General features: G+C 46.1%; 1 protein-coding gene across 3 annotated transcripts in view; it reads left to right on the forward strand.

Annotated features, from left to right (window-relative positions):
• Positions 1-9,961, forward strand: part of METTL15 (methyltransferase 15, mitochondrial 12S rRNA N4-cytidine) — an 88,781-nt gene extending 78,820 nt beyond the window's left edge. For all 3 annotated transcript variants that reach the window (XM_083362421.1, XM_083362420.1, XM_083362422.1), the window contains exon 6: positions 9,299-9,961. In XM_083362421.1, the coding sequence (XP_083218547.1) occupies positions 9,299-9,738 (440 nt within the window). In that variant the 3' untranslated portion in view covers positions 9,739-9,961. The remainder of the gene's footprint in view (positions 1-9,298) is intronic.
• Positions 9,962-16,373: the final 6,412 nt, after the last annotated feature.

The following is a 16,373-nucleotide window of genomic DNA, read 5'->3' on the forward strand; positions in this document are numbered from 1 at the left end:
TTGACAAAACCACAACAAGGCAGTTTTTCCAGTGGTGTGTATGTGTTGGTGTGTGATAACATTATTTACACGATTTTTGTGGTTGTGCCTGCACACACGCACAAATCCAGGCTTGAGTTCTGCATCTGCCTGAAGAAATTTGTTGACAACATTTTTAGAAGTGGTATGCTCTTGCTTTCTTCCTAAGGCTGAGAGAGACTGATGGCCTCAAAATCACCTAACTGCCATTGTGCCTAAGGCAGTGCTAGAACTCACAGTCTCCCAGTTTCCAGCCTAGTGCCGTTAGCTACTATACCAAACTAGGTTTTACATGATTCATATCAGTAAATACATTTGTCATATAATATAAAACATTTGACAATCTATACTAAATTCTTAGAATGACACAATGTGTGTATTCAGAGGAAGAATTGCAGAATTAAAAGAGCCATTTTTGGCACTGAATCCATCTCTTTGTTCAGTCATGAAATCTAAGTAATTGTTCATCAAGTAACCATTGTAATGATGAAAAAAAAGCTTGTTGACATTCCTGTTCTTTCTGATAAAAAACAAAAACAAAAATAAGATTTAGTTTTCTTTTTCCTTATTTGATTTAGTAGTGAGGTAGTAATTGACTTAGAATTTAATTTGTCAAGAAATTGAAACATATAAGCTAATTTATATATTTAAACACTCACACTGGGTAAATAAATTTTATTCAGGTTGGTCCAAATTCACAGCATTTTAATTAATAATTTGAAATTTTCTAGAGTTTCAGTTGGATATCAGTATCTGTTACCACTTCTTAGATGAAATGGTATAAACTGCATCATTGAAACTTACTAAATATGATTCAGATTCAGCAAGAAATTCCTCTAACAAGAATTAATTTTTAAAGTCTGCCATGACACACCCTCTCACAAAGAAGTCTTGCATGATGGCAAGCTCAGTGTTTGTGAATTTCATTCAGAAGCTTACAATTTAGTGCATTTTAACATGCACATCTATTAGGTTTTTAATCATTATGCAATATCAGAATATCTTCAAACTAAAAACTAAACTAAACAACATATACTTTCTTTCTCCTTGGGATTTTAAATCATTTTTCTTGCCAGAAGCATGGTATTTTTATGAATGAAATCTATTCTGTTCTATTATTATCTGTAGTAAAGCTTGTTACCAAGCAGATTTTTCTTCTTCTGCCTGCATTTTTTTTTTGCAAAGGTGTAAGCGAGATTAGATTTTTTTTTCCTGAGCCACCAGTGGTGAAGAATGAAATCTTTCTGTCTATCAATTTTCATTTTCTTGACTGGACTCATTTTGTTTAAACTGAGATTAGGAGGAAAATATAACCAAATTATTTCTTTTGCTTTTTCCTCTAGCTTCCTCGTGGTCTTTTACTTCTTGATTTTGCAACCTTTGAATCCCCCTTCATTTGTTTGAATAGTAGTCAAAAGCAAAGAACAATATCACTATTAAAAGTTAAAAATATTTTAGGGCTTCCGGTGGCTCCGTGGAGCCGGAGACAGCCTTCCCGGGCTGCCCGCAGCTCAGCTGTGTGATTTTTCGCCCGAAACAGCGCCGATCAGCTGTTCGGGCGAATTTGAAGCCCCCTCCTCGGGAGAAGAGGAGGGGGTGAGCCCCCAGGTGGGGGTTGAGTTCTCCGGGGCCGCCTGAGCTTGGAGCTTGGGCGGCTGAAGGATTGAACTCCCCCGTAGCCTGGGCTGCTCCCAGCTGGCTAGCGTCTCTGCTCCTGACTTTATGGAGCAGAGCCAGGCGTCTGCGACCATCCCTGCTTGAAGGAGAGACTATGGAAGGAAAAGAGCAGGCAGAGCAGTACAAGAGGGAAAGATGAAGAGATGAAGAAGATTATTTTATTTTACTCTCAAGCTTGATGGACTTTGCTTAAAACTTAAAGTGAAAGTGCGTCACAATTGTAAGTAAAAGATGGCGGCTAAACCTCCCCCTAGAACTTTTCGGAGTGCTGGAAATTCTCCGGTGCAACAACAATCATTACTGCAGGCGTTGCATTCTCCTGATGTATTGACTTCGAAGGATCTTGAAAAACATACCCAGTTAATTCTGGAGTCAATGGGTGCTAAATTTGCACAGATGGAGGAGAAATTGGAGAAATTGGAGCAGAGAATGGAAGAAAGGATGGAACAGAAACTTAGAGAGATGAAGGCAGACATTTTGTCCTCAGTGCATAAAGTTGCTAAATGTGTGGAGGTGCTGGATGACCAAGTGCAAGACTTGACTCAAAAGAATGCTATATTAGAAGCAAAAGTTTTGGAAATTGAAGATTTAAAAGACAAAATGGATAGTGAACAGAGTCTGGCCCAATTTTACCAGATGCAGTTTGCTGTGAGAATTAGAGGCCTAAAAGAGAATATTAAGGAAGATTTAAAGCAGCTGGTTTCTGAGGCTTTTGAGGGGGTATTGAATCATCCAGCATCTGAAATAAAACAAGGTATGGACAAAGTGTTTCGTGTGAATTCGTGGATTGCTAAACAGAGAAAGTTGCCTAGAGATGTGGTGGTTTATTTTGTAAAAAGAGAAGTTAGAGATGAAGTTATACAAGCTGCCTATGATACTAAAGTTGTGATTGCTGGTCAAGAAGTTTTGGTTCTAAAAGAAATTCCTCCAAAGATTTTAAAGAGAAGGAAGGATTTTATTTTTCTTGTGCAAGAGCTCAAGCAAAGGGATATAAGGTTCAGATGGGAGATCCCAGCTGGGCTGAGCTTCATGTATGATGGCAAAAGGTACTGTTTGGGTAATGTGAAGCAAGCGCATGACTTTTACAACAATGTTTTAAATGTAACCCCATCAACACTTCTGGAAGCTGCAGAGGGATCTGGAGAAGGAGAACATCAAGAGGATGAAGATGGACTGATAGACGAGAAGGGTACAGGAGGAGTTCAAGCTGCAACTCTTTTGGATGATATTAGAGAACAGAGGGTGACGCGTGCTGCCTTAAAACGCTCAAAAAAGACAAAAAAATAAGACCAGCAGAAATCTATGGAACTTCCACAATATACTTATAGACAAGTGGTAGTTGTGTTTTTAAAAGTTTTGGGATGATATGTATGGTAACAGAATCTTTAATTTGGAATTAATGGACAATTTATTACAGAGGAAGAGGAAGAAAGTTTTGTGGGTTAATGCGGGTTAATTTGTGTAAGAACTATCTATTATAGTCTATTTTGGCTAGAGAGGTTAATAGGGATAGGTGTTTGTGAGGTGTAAATGAGAATATGTTTAGGTAATAGGGAAATGTGGAAGAACATAGATGGGAATGATGCTAGTTTTCTTTTATTTTAGTTTTTTATATATATTTAGTATTGTTAAGGATTGGTTTACTCTATATAAGCTAGAGAGTGATGGATTTTAGAGTTTATAATTGTTAGTATATGATTGTTTATGATTGTTTTTTAGATATATACCTTGTATTTTGCTCTGGGAAGCCGGAGGGGGGGGAGGGGGGGAGGAGGGGAAGTAGAGGGGGGGAGGCAGGGGAGGGAGGAGGGAGAGGGGGAGGGGGGGAGATAGGGGGGAGGTAGGGAGGGGAGGAGGGAGGGGGAAGGGGGGTTTCTTAAAGGAAAATTGTATTTTTTAAAACTTTTCAATAAAAAAAAAAAAAAAAAAGTTAAAAATATTTTTATGTTCATCATCATTATTTAGTGCTACACTAAATAAAAGACAATGTTCCTCAGATATTCTGGTCTAAATATAAAATACTTAGACAGAAACCATCAGTACTTTGATTTCTATTTAGAAACAAACTGTAAATGGGTACATCAATTCACTCCAGGACCAAATTTATTTTTTCAGTTAATAGCCTAGATGTCACATTCTAATTTGTTGAAGTTCATAGATGCTTCTTAAAAGACAGCCAACTATGGCAATAGATAGTATATTAAATTAAAATACTAAGATATATATTTATCAAAGTTTGTAGGTTTTTTGCTAGTACAGGCAGTCCCAGCTTTAATGATCAGTTGCTTATTGACTGTTTGAAATTGTGATGGACCTCCCCAGAACTACTTATGACCCAGTTCTCAAGTTCCCAGCTACACACACACACACACACAATATCACATTTTGGGTGCTTGACAACTGGCTCACGTTTACCACTGTTGCAGGTTTTTGTAATCCCGGCTTTTGGCAGCTTTTGCCGATTTCTGGTGTTTACTTCCTTGTGACTGCACTCCCCCATGGTCATTAAACAAATCACACAATCATTAGACGAATCTGCCCTATCATCTTGATTTGCTTGTTGGAAGCCCTCTAGGAAGATTGCAAGTAGCAGTCACAGGATGCTGTAATTGTGGTAATTTTTAGATGGTTGCCAAGTGCCTAAATTTTTCTCATGTGACCAGGGTACACCACAACAGTCAAAAGTCACCTTTTTCAGCCCCTTCGTGACTTTGTACAGTTGCCAAATAGTCATAAGTTGAGGACTACCTATATTTATAATGTTCAAGACTAAATAATAGCATATAAGCCAAAGTAATTAATTTATATATTAAGTTGTGAATATATAATTAATGTATAATGTATACAGGTAATTAGTGCGTGATTCATTAATTACTGCTTTATTTATAGTGAGTGACAAATTGAAATTGTAAACTAAATTGATTATCACGGCTAGCTCTTACCTTTCTAGGAATGGAGGCAGTTGGTATAGAAAATTCAACAGTCTCCATTGTGAGACTGCATTTTTAAAGTGAATAAGAATCTGTTCAACACAGATCAAATTCTTATTTATGAATTATAAATTCTGTTCATTTGTTTTACTGCTATACAGCTGGCCTTCCTCGTAGCCATTCAGGGACTTTCTTTCAGGCAGTTACTCAGAACACCAGTGAGTTTTAGGGTTAAATTTAAGCTTAGAGATTGACATGAAGAGAGGAAAGAAAACTCAGCGTTATCTACACAAACGTCATGCAAAGCCATAAAATTAAAATTAGAAACCCCATCTTGCCTCAAACTAAATTCTTCAATAATTTCATAGGCATAGCTTATGAGGACTATATCCTCAAAATCAGCCCCTAACAGGTATCCCCAAAAAGTGTCAATAAAATTGGAAGTTGCAGACAGGTCCAACTCAAATACTTCAAGGTTTTTTTTTTGAGAATGTGGGAATCTGGAAATCAGATTGTTGCAGAGTAAGAGTCTTCATGAAAAAGCACCAGAAACTGACATCAAAACAATTGATGAATTTGGAAGACTTCAGAATTTCAAAAATGCCATAATTTAGAGCCATTCCTGCTCCAATTCCACTTAAAGGCATGCCTGTCTATACTTCTTGGGTGGAAATGTATTTAATCATACAGTGGGTATTCCTTTCTGATTCTCACCATATCTTCATGCAACACTGTCCTATTTATTATGCTAGCTATCATTTTCTTTCAGTTTCAGATTGGTATAATTGAGGTTTTGCTAAGCATCTGAAAATGCCTTCAATACTTCACATTTTTGGAAATAATTGAGATGTTTTTTTTAAAAAAATGTATTATAAATTCAGGAAAAATAGTTCCTAGGCTATGAAGTCCTTAAGGCATAAAATACATGCATATTTTACAAACCCTCCTGCTACAATAAACCCAGATATAATTTTCCAGTAGTCTTTTGGAAGCGAGAGACATAATTCCAACCAGCGGAATTTATCACACTCGGAAGCTGTATCTCAAGGTTTGTACTTCAAAAGTGGACAGTGCTAGAATCCATTCTGAGAAGTTGATGGTGGGGGGGGTTAAATATGAAATGGCAGCAGCTGGGTGTTTTTTTTTAAGTCCTTATCCCAGTTCAGAAAAAAAAGTGAAAAGACTAAATTGGGAAGGAAGTTAAAATTTGAACCAACTCTTGGAATAATGTAGGGGCCATAAGAGAAATACTTGTGGGTTTCACTTTTTGCACTTTGGTTTTAAATGAACATTTGTCTTGGAGTATTTGATTTTCTAATTTGGAAGTATCCACAAACAATTATGGCTATGTCAAAATAAAATTGTTGATTACATTGTACACAAGTTCTTAGGCCTGCATTTTTAGCTGCAGTAACATTTTCAATCTGAATTGTAATGCCACAATGCTGCCATTTTTAATGTTACAGCTAGGCACTGTATGATTCTCCAGATGTTGCTGAACTCTAATTAACCCTAGAGTTTTGGTGATATATAAATTGAATTAAAACAATTATGGCTTATGAGAGTTGCTCTATTGGAACATCTGGATTTATATGGTAACTATACAGATGGTCGGCAGTTTGGCGGGTCGAATCCCGAGTGCCGCATAACAGAGTGAACGCCTGTTACTCGTCCCAGCTCCTGCCAACCTAGCAGTTCGAAAGCACGTAAAAATGCAAGTAGAAAAATAGGGACCACTACGGTGGGAAGGTAACAGTGTTCCGTGCGCCTTTGGCGTCTAGTCATGCCGGCCACATGACCACGGAGACATCCTCGAACAAGCGCTGGCTCTTCGGCTTTGAAATGGAGATGAGCACCGGCCCCTAGAGTTGGAAACGACTAGCATGCATATGCGGGGGAACCTTTACCTTTACCTTTTATACATTATTTTAATATATAATCTGAACAATTTATCAAGGATTTATAAATTGCTCCCAGTTTTTGCAAGTGCCAGTTAAGGAAGATAAATCCATGCTGCAATGATCTAAGTTTCCTTAGATGAATTTATTTTTCTACTGATTTTATATATAAATTTTATTAGTTTTTATACGGTTAGGGATGGGGTGGGATCGGGGTTCGGATTAGGATTTGGGTTCAGGTTAGGATTAGGGTTGGGTTTAGGTTTTTTCCAAATAACATTCTTAATATTTAGCAAACAGCATAATGTCTGGGTTCATATATTTAACCAAAAATAATAGATAATAGTTAATTGTCATAAACAATATGTTAATTATTAATTTCCTCGAGGAAACTGATTATCTGGACCCGTACCAATTGGGTTTCAGGCCCGGTCGCAGCATGGAGACGGCACTGGTCGCGCTGGTGAATGATCTCTGGCGGGCTCAGGACAGGGGTTGCTCCTCTGTCCTAGTCCTATTAGATCTCTCAGCGGCTTTCGATACCATCGACCATGGTATCCTACTGCGACGGCTCAGGGGGATGGGAGTGGGAGGCACCATTTTACGGTGGTTCTCCTATCTCTTGGGCCGCTCGCAGTCGGTGTTGACGGGAGGGCAGAGATCCACCCCGAGACCTCTCACTTGTGGAGTCCCTCAGGGGTTGGTTCTCTCGCCCCTCCTGTTCAACATCTATATGAAGCCGCTGGGCGAGATCATTCGTGGTTTCGGGATGGGGTATCATCAGTACGCTGATGATACCCAACTTTTTCTCTCCACCCCGAACCAACCCAGCGATGCCCTCGCCGTGATGTCCCGTTGCCTGGAGGCGGTCCAGGTCTAGATGGGGAGAAACAGTCTTCGTCTCAATCCTGCCAAGACTGAGTGGCTTTACATATCGTCATCTCGGGCTAACCAAACTATTCCACCTTTAATGATGGGGGTGAGGTGTTACCCCCCGTTGATAGGGCTCGCAACTTGGGCGTCCTCCTGGACTCACAGCTCAACTTTGAACATCATATAGGAGCCGTAACCAGGGGAGCTTTTGCCAAGGTTCGCCTGGTGCGCCAGTTGCGACCCTACCTGGACCGAGATGCCCTACACACAGTCACTCATGCGCTCGTGACCTCCCGTTTAGACTACTGCAACACTCTCTACATGGGGCTGCCCTTGAGGACCACTCGGAGGCTTCAACTGGTGCAGAATGCGGCCGCGCGAGTTGTGATGGGGGTTTCCCGATACTCCCATGTAACACCTCTACTCTGTGAGCTGCATTGGCTTCCGGTTGCCCTCCGGGTGAGATTCAAGGTGCTGGTAATGACCTATAAAGCCCTAAATGGCTTGGGTCCGGGATATTTGAGGGAACACCTGCTGCCAGCATCAAGCTCCCTTCGTCTAGTGCGCTCGCAGAGAGAGGGTCTTCTCAGGGTGCCGCCGGTAAAAGATTGCCGGCGGATAACACCCAGGGGGAGGGCCTTTTCTGTGGGTGCGCCTGCCCTCTGGAACCAGCTGCCCATGGAGCTCAGGACTACCCCTGACCTACGTTCATTCCGCCGAGACCTAAAGACTTGGCTCTTTGAGCTCTCTGACCCAGGCTGAGAATTTTAACTGGGTTTTATTTTCAGGGATAATTTAATCTTTTATTTGTCTTTTAACTTTGTATTTTGTATTGGTATGATTTTAAAATGCCCTGTAAACCGCCCTGAGTCCTTCGGGAAAGGGCGGTATATAAATCTAATAAAATCTAAATCTAAAATCTAATTAATCTCTCGATAGTCTTATTTTTACTGATTTTTTACCCACTCATACTACTTATAGAAATTACATTATGTGGCTTAACTAAATATGAATTTTATGCATCTTATATAAGGATTTTAATTGCCCCAAGAAGCTCCAGTCAAAGGAAAATTTCATATATACATGAAATATATATGATGCTTTAAATTATAAATCTAAAATGAAAAATATTTAAAAGCCATGACTTGCTGCAGACACCAAAACATTTTCTGTATCTAAATGTAGACATCCATTTGTCATTTCTGCATATTTTGAAATGGAAATGGGGCATATACCCAACTGTAACCTTTTAACAGACAACCAAAATTAGTTCTTATTTCCATTATTTAATAATGTATTTCAAGCAATAGGATGGAATGTTTGTCCACTGGTAAGTCTTTTAGTAAGAAATTCTGGCATCAAGTCAGAATCAGATTGATAGGAGAAATAACGAGACTGTAAATAAAGTGAAATAAAATAGCAATACATTTTTAAGCCACTTGCTGGAAAACAGCAGCATATAATGAACATGTTCATGTTCATTATATTTCATGGTGCCAAATAAAGCAAGTGAATAATGTGAATGACTGCAGACTTCCAGAAGAAGTAAAAATAGATTAATTTTCATTTCAAGTGTATATAAAATATATGAAACTGGATGCTACAATTTATTGAAATAAGTTGTGTTTGCTGATTATAAATTCAAATAATATAAAATATTTCTTTATAACTTGCCAACTTGAACCAGCATAATGTCAACACTTACCAAAAATGAGATTGAGTTTGAATAACCTAGAGATTCAGACACATTATCACTAGCTTGTTAAAATTTCGAGAGCCAATATTAAAATGGCATCAATTTCCAGATATTTACTAGAGTTAAAAAGATTGTAAATTTATTCAGAAGTGTTTGAATGCCAACGTATTTTCATTTTCATTGTTTCTTTTTCTTTTTTTAAATAGGTGCTTTTCCAGAAACCATTTTGTATGCTCGAAAAGACAAACTTTCAAGACCAGCACATATAGCTACCAAAACTTTTCAAGCCTTGCGCATATTTGTCAACAATGAGCTACATGAACTCTATGGAGGTTTAAAGGCAGCTGAACATTTTCTGAAACCTGGGGGAAGACTTGTAGCAATTACTTTCCATTCTTTAGAAGATCGTATTGTCAAAAGATTTCTGCATGGGATAGACATTTCAGAAAGGTTCAACCTCAGTGTAAGGCAGAAGATCAGGAGAGCAAGAACAGACTTCTTAGAAGAGGAGGATGAATTGCTCAGTGAAAATTGTAATTTGAAATGGAAACATATAGAAAAGAAAGTGCTCACTCCCCAGGATACAGAAATTAAAAACAATCCTAGGGGACGCTCAGCGAAACTAAGAGGAGCTATCAAGCTATGATCTTATCTTTTTTCATACAATATATGAATAGCAAATAATCCTTTACATCAGGGGTCCCCAACCCCCAGTCTGTAGACCTGTACTGGGCCATGGCATTCCAGCAACCGGGCCGTGCAAACAAGCAAAGCCTCATCTGCGGGATGCAGGCAGAACATGAAACAACACCCCCTCTGGTCTGCAAAAAAACCTTTGTCCATAGAACCAGTCCCTGCTTTACATTAAAGATGAGAACACAAAAATGTCTTTTTTGCTATTTGTTGCTCTTGCATAGCACACATTATTTCTAACTAAAGAGGAAAGATGAAAAAAGAAAACAACTCAAACCTATGAACGTAAGGACGCAATTAAATGGTACAGGAAATTAGGGTTCACACATGCAGATTGAAATAAGGAAATATTTTTAGTTTTCTTGAAGAGAACAAATCTGGCTGCAAGAGTATTCTCAAATATATACAAGTGTAAGTGGTCCATAAGATGCTAACTTTTCCATTCTATCAAAAAGCAGTATATAGATAGTGTGAACTCCACGTCTTCGCCGGAGCATCAAGCACACAGGAAAAATCACGACGAAGTACGGATGACTGGAAAGAGTACCTTTAATAGCAGGATCTCTAAACCTTAACAAAGTCAGCGTTGAGAGCCACACGCTCCAACGCGCCTTTTATTCCATGCTCGTAACTAGGTAGCAGCCCCACCCTTAGGCCCCACCCCTCCCCCACGCAGACCAGCATCCGCCTGGCCTGCGTAAATACTCCACCCCCCTACTCCATTAACCCACGCCCAGCTGCCTTTACCGGCACCAGCGTGGAAAAAGACACAAACCCACCCCCCTCCTAAAGTCCCAGCTGTGCTCCCCTCCACCACAGCAACCCCCTGCGCTACACCCATGGCCCCTTGCCGGTCCCCAAAGTCCGGGCACAACTGAATAACGCCCTGTGTCGCCGCAGGCTTGCACGCTGCTACACCCGCCAGGTCTGCGAAGCAGCCACCCACACTCTCCAACCCGAAAAGTCCCGTGAGGCCTGTGCGACCGTTGGCGGCTGTTTCTAGCTGCCGCTCAGTTGATCGCGCTGTGTGACCACCGGTAGACGTCCCCGGCTGCCCCTCAGCTGTTGATGCGGCCGCGGAACCTCCGCAGCCGCTCGCAATCTCCGGCCACCGATCAGCTGTTGATGTGGCCGCGGGACCTCTGCGGCCGCTCGCAATCTCCTCCGGCCGCCGATCAGCTGCTGGAGCAGCCGCCAGTCCGGAGTTCGCCCGCCGAACAGCTGTAAGTGCGGCAGCGGGTCTGGCGTTCGCCCGCCAAACAGGGGGGGTGCGGGCGCCAATGGGCCGTCGGTGCTGCGCGGGCATTGTTGGAAGTGCTCCCCTGGTCCCCCTTGTAGTGTCGAGCCCGTAGGGCTCGACACTCGGCCCCTCCTACCAAGGCTCCTCCTGGAAGGCAAGACATAGAAGTTATACATGCACCAAGGAGAGCAGTAGTGTCCCTTCGACTCCCTCCCGAGGGCTTACCAGGGTGCTTTTGGTGGAACGCCTTAACCAACCTAGGGGCCTGAACATTCGATTCCGCCACCCAGGATGCCTCAGTAACCGGGTATCCCTTCCAAAGCACTAGGTATTGTAGTCGCCCTCTCTGAATCCTGGAGTCCAGAATCTCCTGTATCTCATATTGTCCATCACCCACGGGCCCCGGCCCTACTAACTCCCCCCGGACAGGAACGGGGGCTGGTTTTAGCAAACTCCCGTGGAACACGGGATGCACCTTGCCCAGGAATTTAGGCAGCCGGAGGCGCACCGTGACCGGGTTGATGATGTGGGTGACCTGGAAGGGGCCTAGGTACTTAGGGCCCAGCTTCTTGCTAGGTATTTGCAACCGCAAGTATTTTGTAGACAAGTACACCCAATCCCCAACCCCTGGGGTGTAGAACGGTTGGCGCTTCTTGTCTGCTTGGGCCTTTACGATACTGGCTTGTTTGTTCAGGGCCTCTTTGGTCGCTGCCCATGCCTTTCTGATTTGCAGCATCCACTCCTGGGGTTGACGGGGATGGTGACCCCTGGTCGCACTCGGGAACGGGAGGGAAATCGTAGCCAGACACCACTGTGTACGGTGGGAGACCAGTGCTACTGTGCACCGCATTGTTGTGGGCGATTTCCGCAAACGCCAGGAGGTCGGCCCAATCCGCTTGCTGGTACGAGACGTAACTGTGAAGATATTGCTCCACTGCCGCATTGGCCCGTTCAGCAGCACCATTCGTGCAGGGATGGTACCCCGAGCTTAATTCCTGGGACGACCCGATGAACCGGAGGAACTCACGCCAAAACTTGGCGGTAAACTGCACTCCCCGGTCCGAGATAATGCGTCTAGGCGCCCGTGTAAGCGGCACACATGGGTTATAAACAGCCAGGCCAGACGCCGGGCCGAAGGCAAGCCCCTCAACGGGACAAAATGGGCCTGTTTGGAAAACAGGTCAACCACGGTCCAGATGACAGTGTACCCCCGGCTCTCTGGTAGGTCTACAATGAAATACATCCCGATGTCCTGCCATGGCCGGCAGGGGTCCGCCACCGTTTGCAATAGCCCTGCTGGTTTCCCGGGCTGGGGTTTGGCGATAGCACAAGTGCGGCAACACTGGACATACTCTTTGACCTGCCGCCTCATCCCGGGCCACCAGAACTGACGTCTAGCAAGGTGCAGAGTTTTCAGGATCCCGAGGTGTCCGGCCTGCTTGGCATCATGACACCTATACAGCACAATGTCTCGCAGGGTTTCCGGCACATACATCTTACTCCCATACCAGGCCAGGTCGTCCCGTCGGGTTAGGAGCCGCGGGTGCTGCTGTAGCCAGCCATCTCCCTCCAGGGCTTTTTTCAGCCGCTGTACCAGGTCATCCGCAACCCTGTTCTGTACGGCCTGTACCCTCTCTGGGCCGAGAGGAGGGATAAGAGCTTGCACCACCTCCTCCCGCTGGTTGTCATACTGCGGAAGCCGCGAGAGGGCATCCGCCAGGAAATTCTTCCCCCCTGGGACGTATTTCAGGGTAAACCTGAACCGCCTGAAATACAGGGCCCACCGTACATGCTTAGGGGCCAACTTACGTGGGGATTGCAGGGCTTCTAAATTTCTATGGTCCGTCCATACTTTGAAGGGCTTTTCTGCCCCCTCTAGGAGATGCCGCCACGTCTCCAATGCCCACCGAACGGCGTAGGCCTCCTTTTCCCAGATAGCCCAGGCACGTTCGGTGGTTGATAACTTTTTGGACGCGTAAGCACAAGGTTGCAATGCGCCTTTACTGTTGTGCTGCAAAAGGACAGCTCTGACTGCCACGTCGCTAGCATCTACTTGCACAACGTATGGCGCTGCCGGGTCAGGTTGCAGAAGTATGGGCTCTCGGGTGAACAAACCTTTTAGGGTCTCGAAGGCCCGTTGACAGTCTATGGTCCACGTTACACGCAACCCTGGCCGTGGTTTCACCGCCAACTTCTTGGTTTTTAGCAAGTCTGTTAACGGAAGAGCCACTGCAGCAAAAGATGGTATAAATTGGCGGTAAAAATTGGCAAACCCCAGGAAGCTCGGTAGCTGCCGTCTGGTCCCCGGGGCTTGCCACTGCAGTATAGCCTCTACTTTCTTTGGATCCATTGCAACCCCGGCCGCCGAGACCCGATAGCCTAAGTAGTCCAATCGAGACGCATGAAATTCACATTTTGATAATTTCACGTACAATCGTGCTTCTAGGAGTTTCCGCAGGACCTGGCGCACAAGGGCAACGTGTTGGTCCATTGTCTCCGTATATATAAGGATGTCGTCAAGATACACGAGCACCCCCCTGTATAAATGCTCATGCAAAACTTGATTTATTAGTTGCATGAACACGGCGGGGGCCCCCTGGAGTCCGAATGGCATTACACGAAATTGGTAGCTGCCCAATGGGCAGTTAAACGCTGTTTTCCACTCATCTCCTCTCTTGATATGCACCCGATAATAGGCCTCGCGTAAATCCAAGCGGGTAAACACCCTCCCCTTAGCCAGGTGGGACAGCATGTCTTTCATTAAGGGCAGTGGATACAAATGTTCAACACACACTGCGTTGACCCCCCAGTAGTCCACACAAAGACGCAGGCCCCTGTCTTTCTTTTCCCTAAAAAGAACTGGTGCTGCCATCCGCGAGCGAGCTGGTTGTATGAACCCCCGTGCAAGGTTCTTGTCGATGTAATTCCGGAGTTCTGTCATCTCCCATGGGGTCATGGCATACATCCGGGGCTTAGGAAGTTTGACCCCCGGCTCCAGCTCGATCGCGCAGTCCGTCGGTCAATGGGGAGGCAGGAGATCGCATTCTTGCTCACTGAACACCTCGAGGAATTCGGCATACTCTGGCGGTACGTGTACTTCTGCCCCAGCCCTGCACCTCTCCTCCGACTTCCCTAGCGGCCTGGACGGCCCTGGCTGCTCATGATCGGGGGGCTGTGGCCCAATTCTTAAGCGGAGGCGTCGACAACCCCCCTCCCACCAGATGGTCGGGCCCCACCTGTCCAGCCACGTTAGCCCCAGAATCACCTCCTCCGTCACGGAGGGCACCACGATGAACCGTAACCGTTCCCAGTGGTCCCCCATATCCAGCCGCACGAGTCCTGTGACATGGGTGATAGGTACCCCCCCAGAAGAGACTCATCCACCTGCTGGAAGCGTATTGGAGTCAGCCATACCACCCTAACACCCAGTTTAGCCACCACCTTCCGGCTAATAAGACACCTCGTGCTGCCCGAATCAATTAAAGCCTTAACCTCCACCACCTCCCCCGTGGCGGGGTTTGTTAACGTAACCGGGACTGCAAATGGGCTAACCGAGGCACTTACCATGGGGTCCTCCTCTGGTCTATCCCCATGCCCGTACAACTCCACGTCCACATCGATGGTACTGTCTCCTTCCGTCTGGCCATTTCCTCCTGGTGTTGACTCCACAGCCTGCCGAGAAGCCCGGGAATGCTCTGCAAAGCGCCCGGGGGTTGTGCTCCTTGCCGGGGTTGCTGCCGCGACCACCCGGGATGCAGGTATTGGGCAGGCGGCCACGCGGTGCCCTGGCTGATCGCACCTGAAGCAACGCAGAACGCACCGTGGGGGCTGGACGATAGGACCCAGCGACGAAGGCGACGGCTTCTGCACCTGGCCCTGCGCCCTTGGTGGGACCTGGCGGGAGTCTCCTACGGCCCGCACATGGCGTTGACAACCCCGTAAGGCCACATCCAGTTCGACCGCGACCCGCAGCCAGTCTTGGAGCCTAGAAGGGATTCCCCGGACAATACAAGCCCGTAGGAGGTAATCATCCAGTCCGGCCCGGAATTGGTGAACCAGCATTCTCTCTGGCCAGGAACTGAGCCTGCCGGCCACTTCACGGAAGTCCTGCACATAGACTGTCGCTGGACGGCCGTTCTGCCGCAGGCCAACGATCTCAGCCTCCGCTCGATGCGTGCGCATCACATCCTCGAATCGTGTACGCAGAGCTTCGAGGAAAAGGCCGACGTCCCCCAGTTCACGGTCACGGTCACCGTAGAGGTTCGCCACCCAAACCGCTGCCTCCCCTTGTAATGCCGTAGTGACAGCCATCACCATTCCCCACTGGGATGTATATAAAGGACCATACTGGTCCAAATGGTGGATGGCTTGTCCGAGGAACAGGGCCAAACAATCAGGGTTGCCGTCAAAGGTTACGGGCAGCGGTGGTGGGCCCCAAACCGCAGGCCCTCCCCAAGGACCTGCCGGGCCTCCCAGTCTCTGTGCAACCCCTGGTTGTTGCCACCCCAGCATTCCTGCGGGTACAGCACCCCCCGGTCTTGTTCCACCAGGTCCTGGGGGCCCCAAGTCAGGAGCAGCCGCCGGTCCCGGCGGTGGAAGGCCTGGGATCTGCGGGGTACCAGGAGCCTGCGGGGCCCGGAAGCGGAGACTCGCCAAACGGAACCGGGTTTGGCTTCTGCGCTCCGGGTCGGTCCTGGTTTGTGTCCATCTACCGGTCTCCAGGTCGGTGTCACTAGGGGTCCACGGCCGAGGTTCTCCAAAATGGTCCCTCAGGACGTCCATCGTGTAACTGCCAGGAGCCGTGGTGTAGCTCCACTCCTCTCCGCCTTCGTCGGTGGCACGACGCTCTCTCCACTCCCAGAGGGACCCCTTCCCTCTAGACGGTTGGTTTTGTCCAGCCAGTGGCTGACTCAAAACAGGGCTGAGCCACCATTCCCCAGGCTTCTCCTGGACAGCCGGTTCCGAAGCCTCAGCTCCCTTTGGTGCTGGTCCAAGGTCCCGGACCTTAGGCCGAACCACAGGTGGGGCCTCTGCCAATTCCCCCACCTCAAGGGGCACAGCAACCCCAGCTGGCTCCTCCCCTCCTGCCACAGGCACACCACCCTGGGTCCCCTCAGCCATGGAGGCAGGCAAAAATCAGAGCCCAACAGAAGGAGCGCTGCGCTAATTGAACGCTGACTTACTGTCAACTCCACGTCTTCGCCGGAGCAACAAGCACACAGGAAAAATCACGACGAAGTACGGATGACTGGAAAGAGTACCTTTAATAGCAGGATCTCTAAACCTTAACAAAGTCAGCGTTGAGAGCCACACGCTCCAACGCGCCTTTTATTCCATGCTCATAACTA

The sequence above is a fragment of the Vipera ursinii genome (genome assembly GCF_947247035.1).
Source record: "Vipera ursinii genome assembly, chromosome: 1".
Taxonomy (NCBI): domain Eukaryota; kingdom Metazoa; phylum Chordata; class Lepidosauria; order Squamata; family Viperidae; genus Vipera; species Vipera ursinii.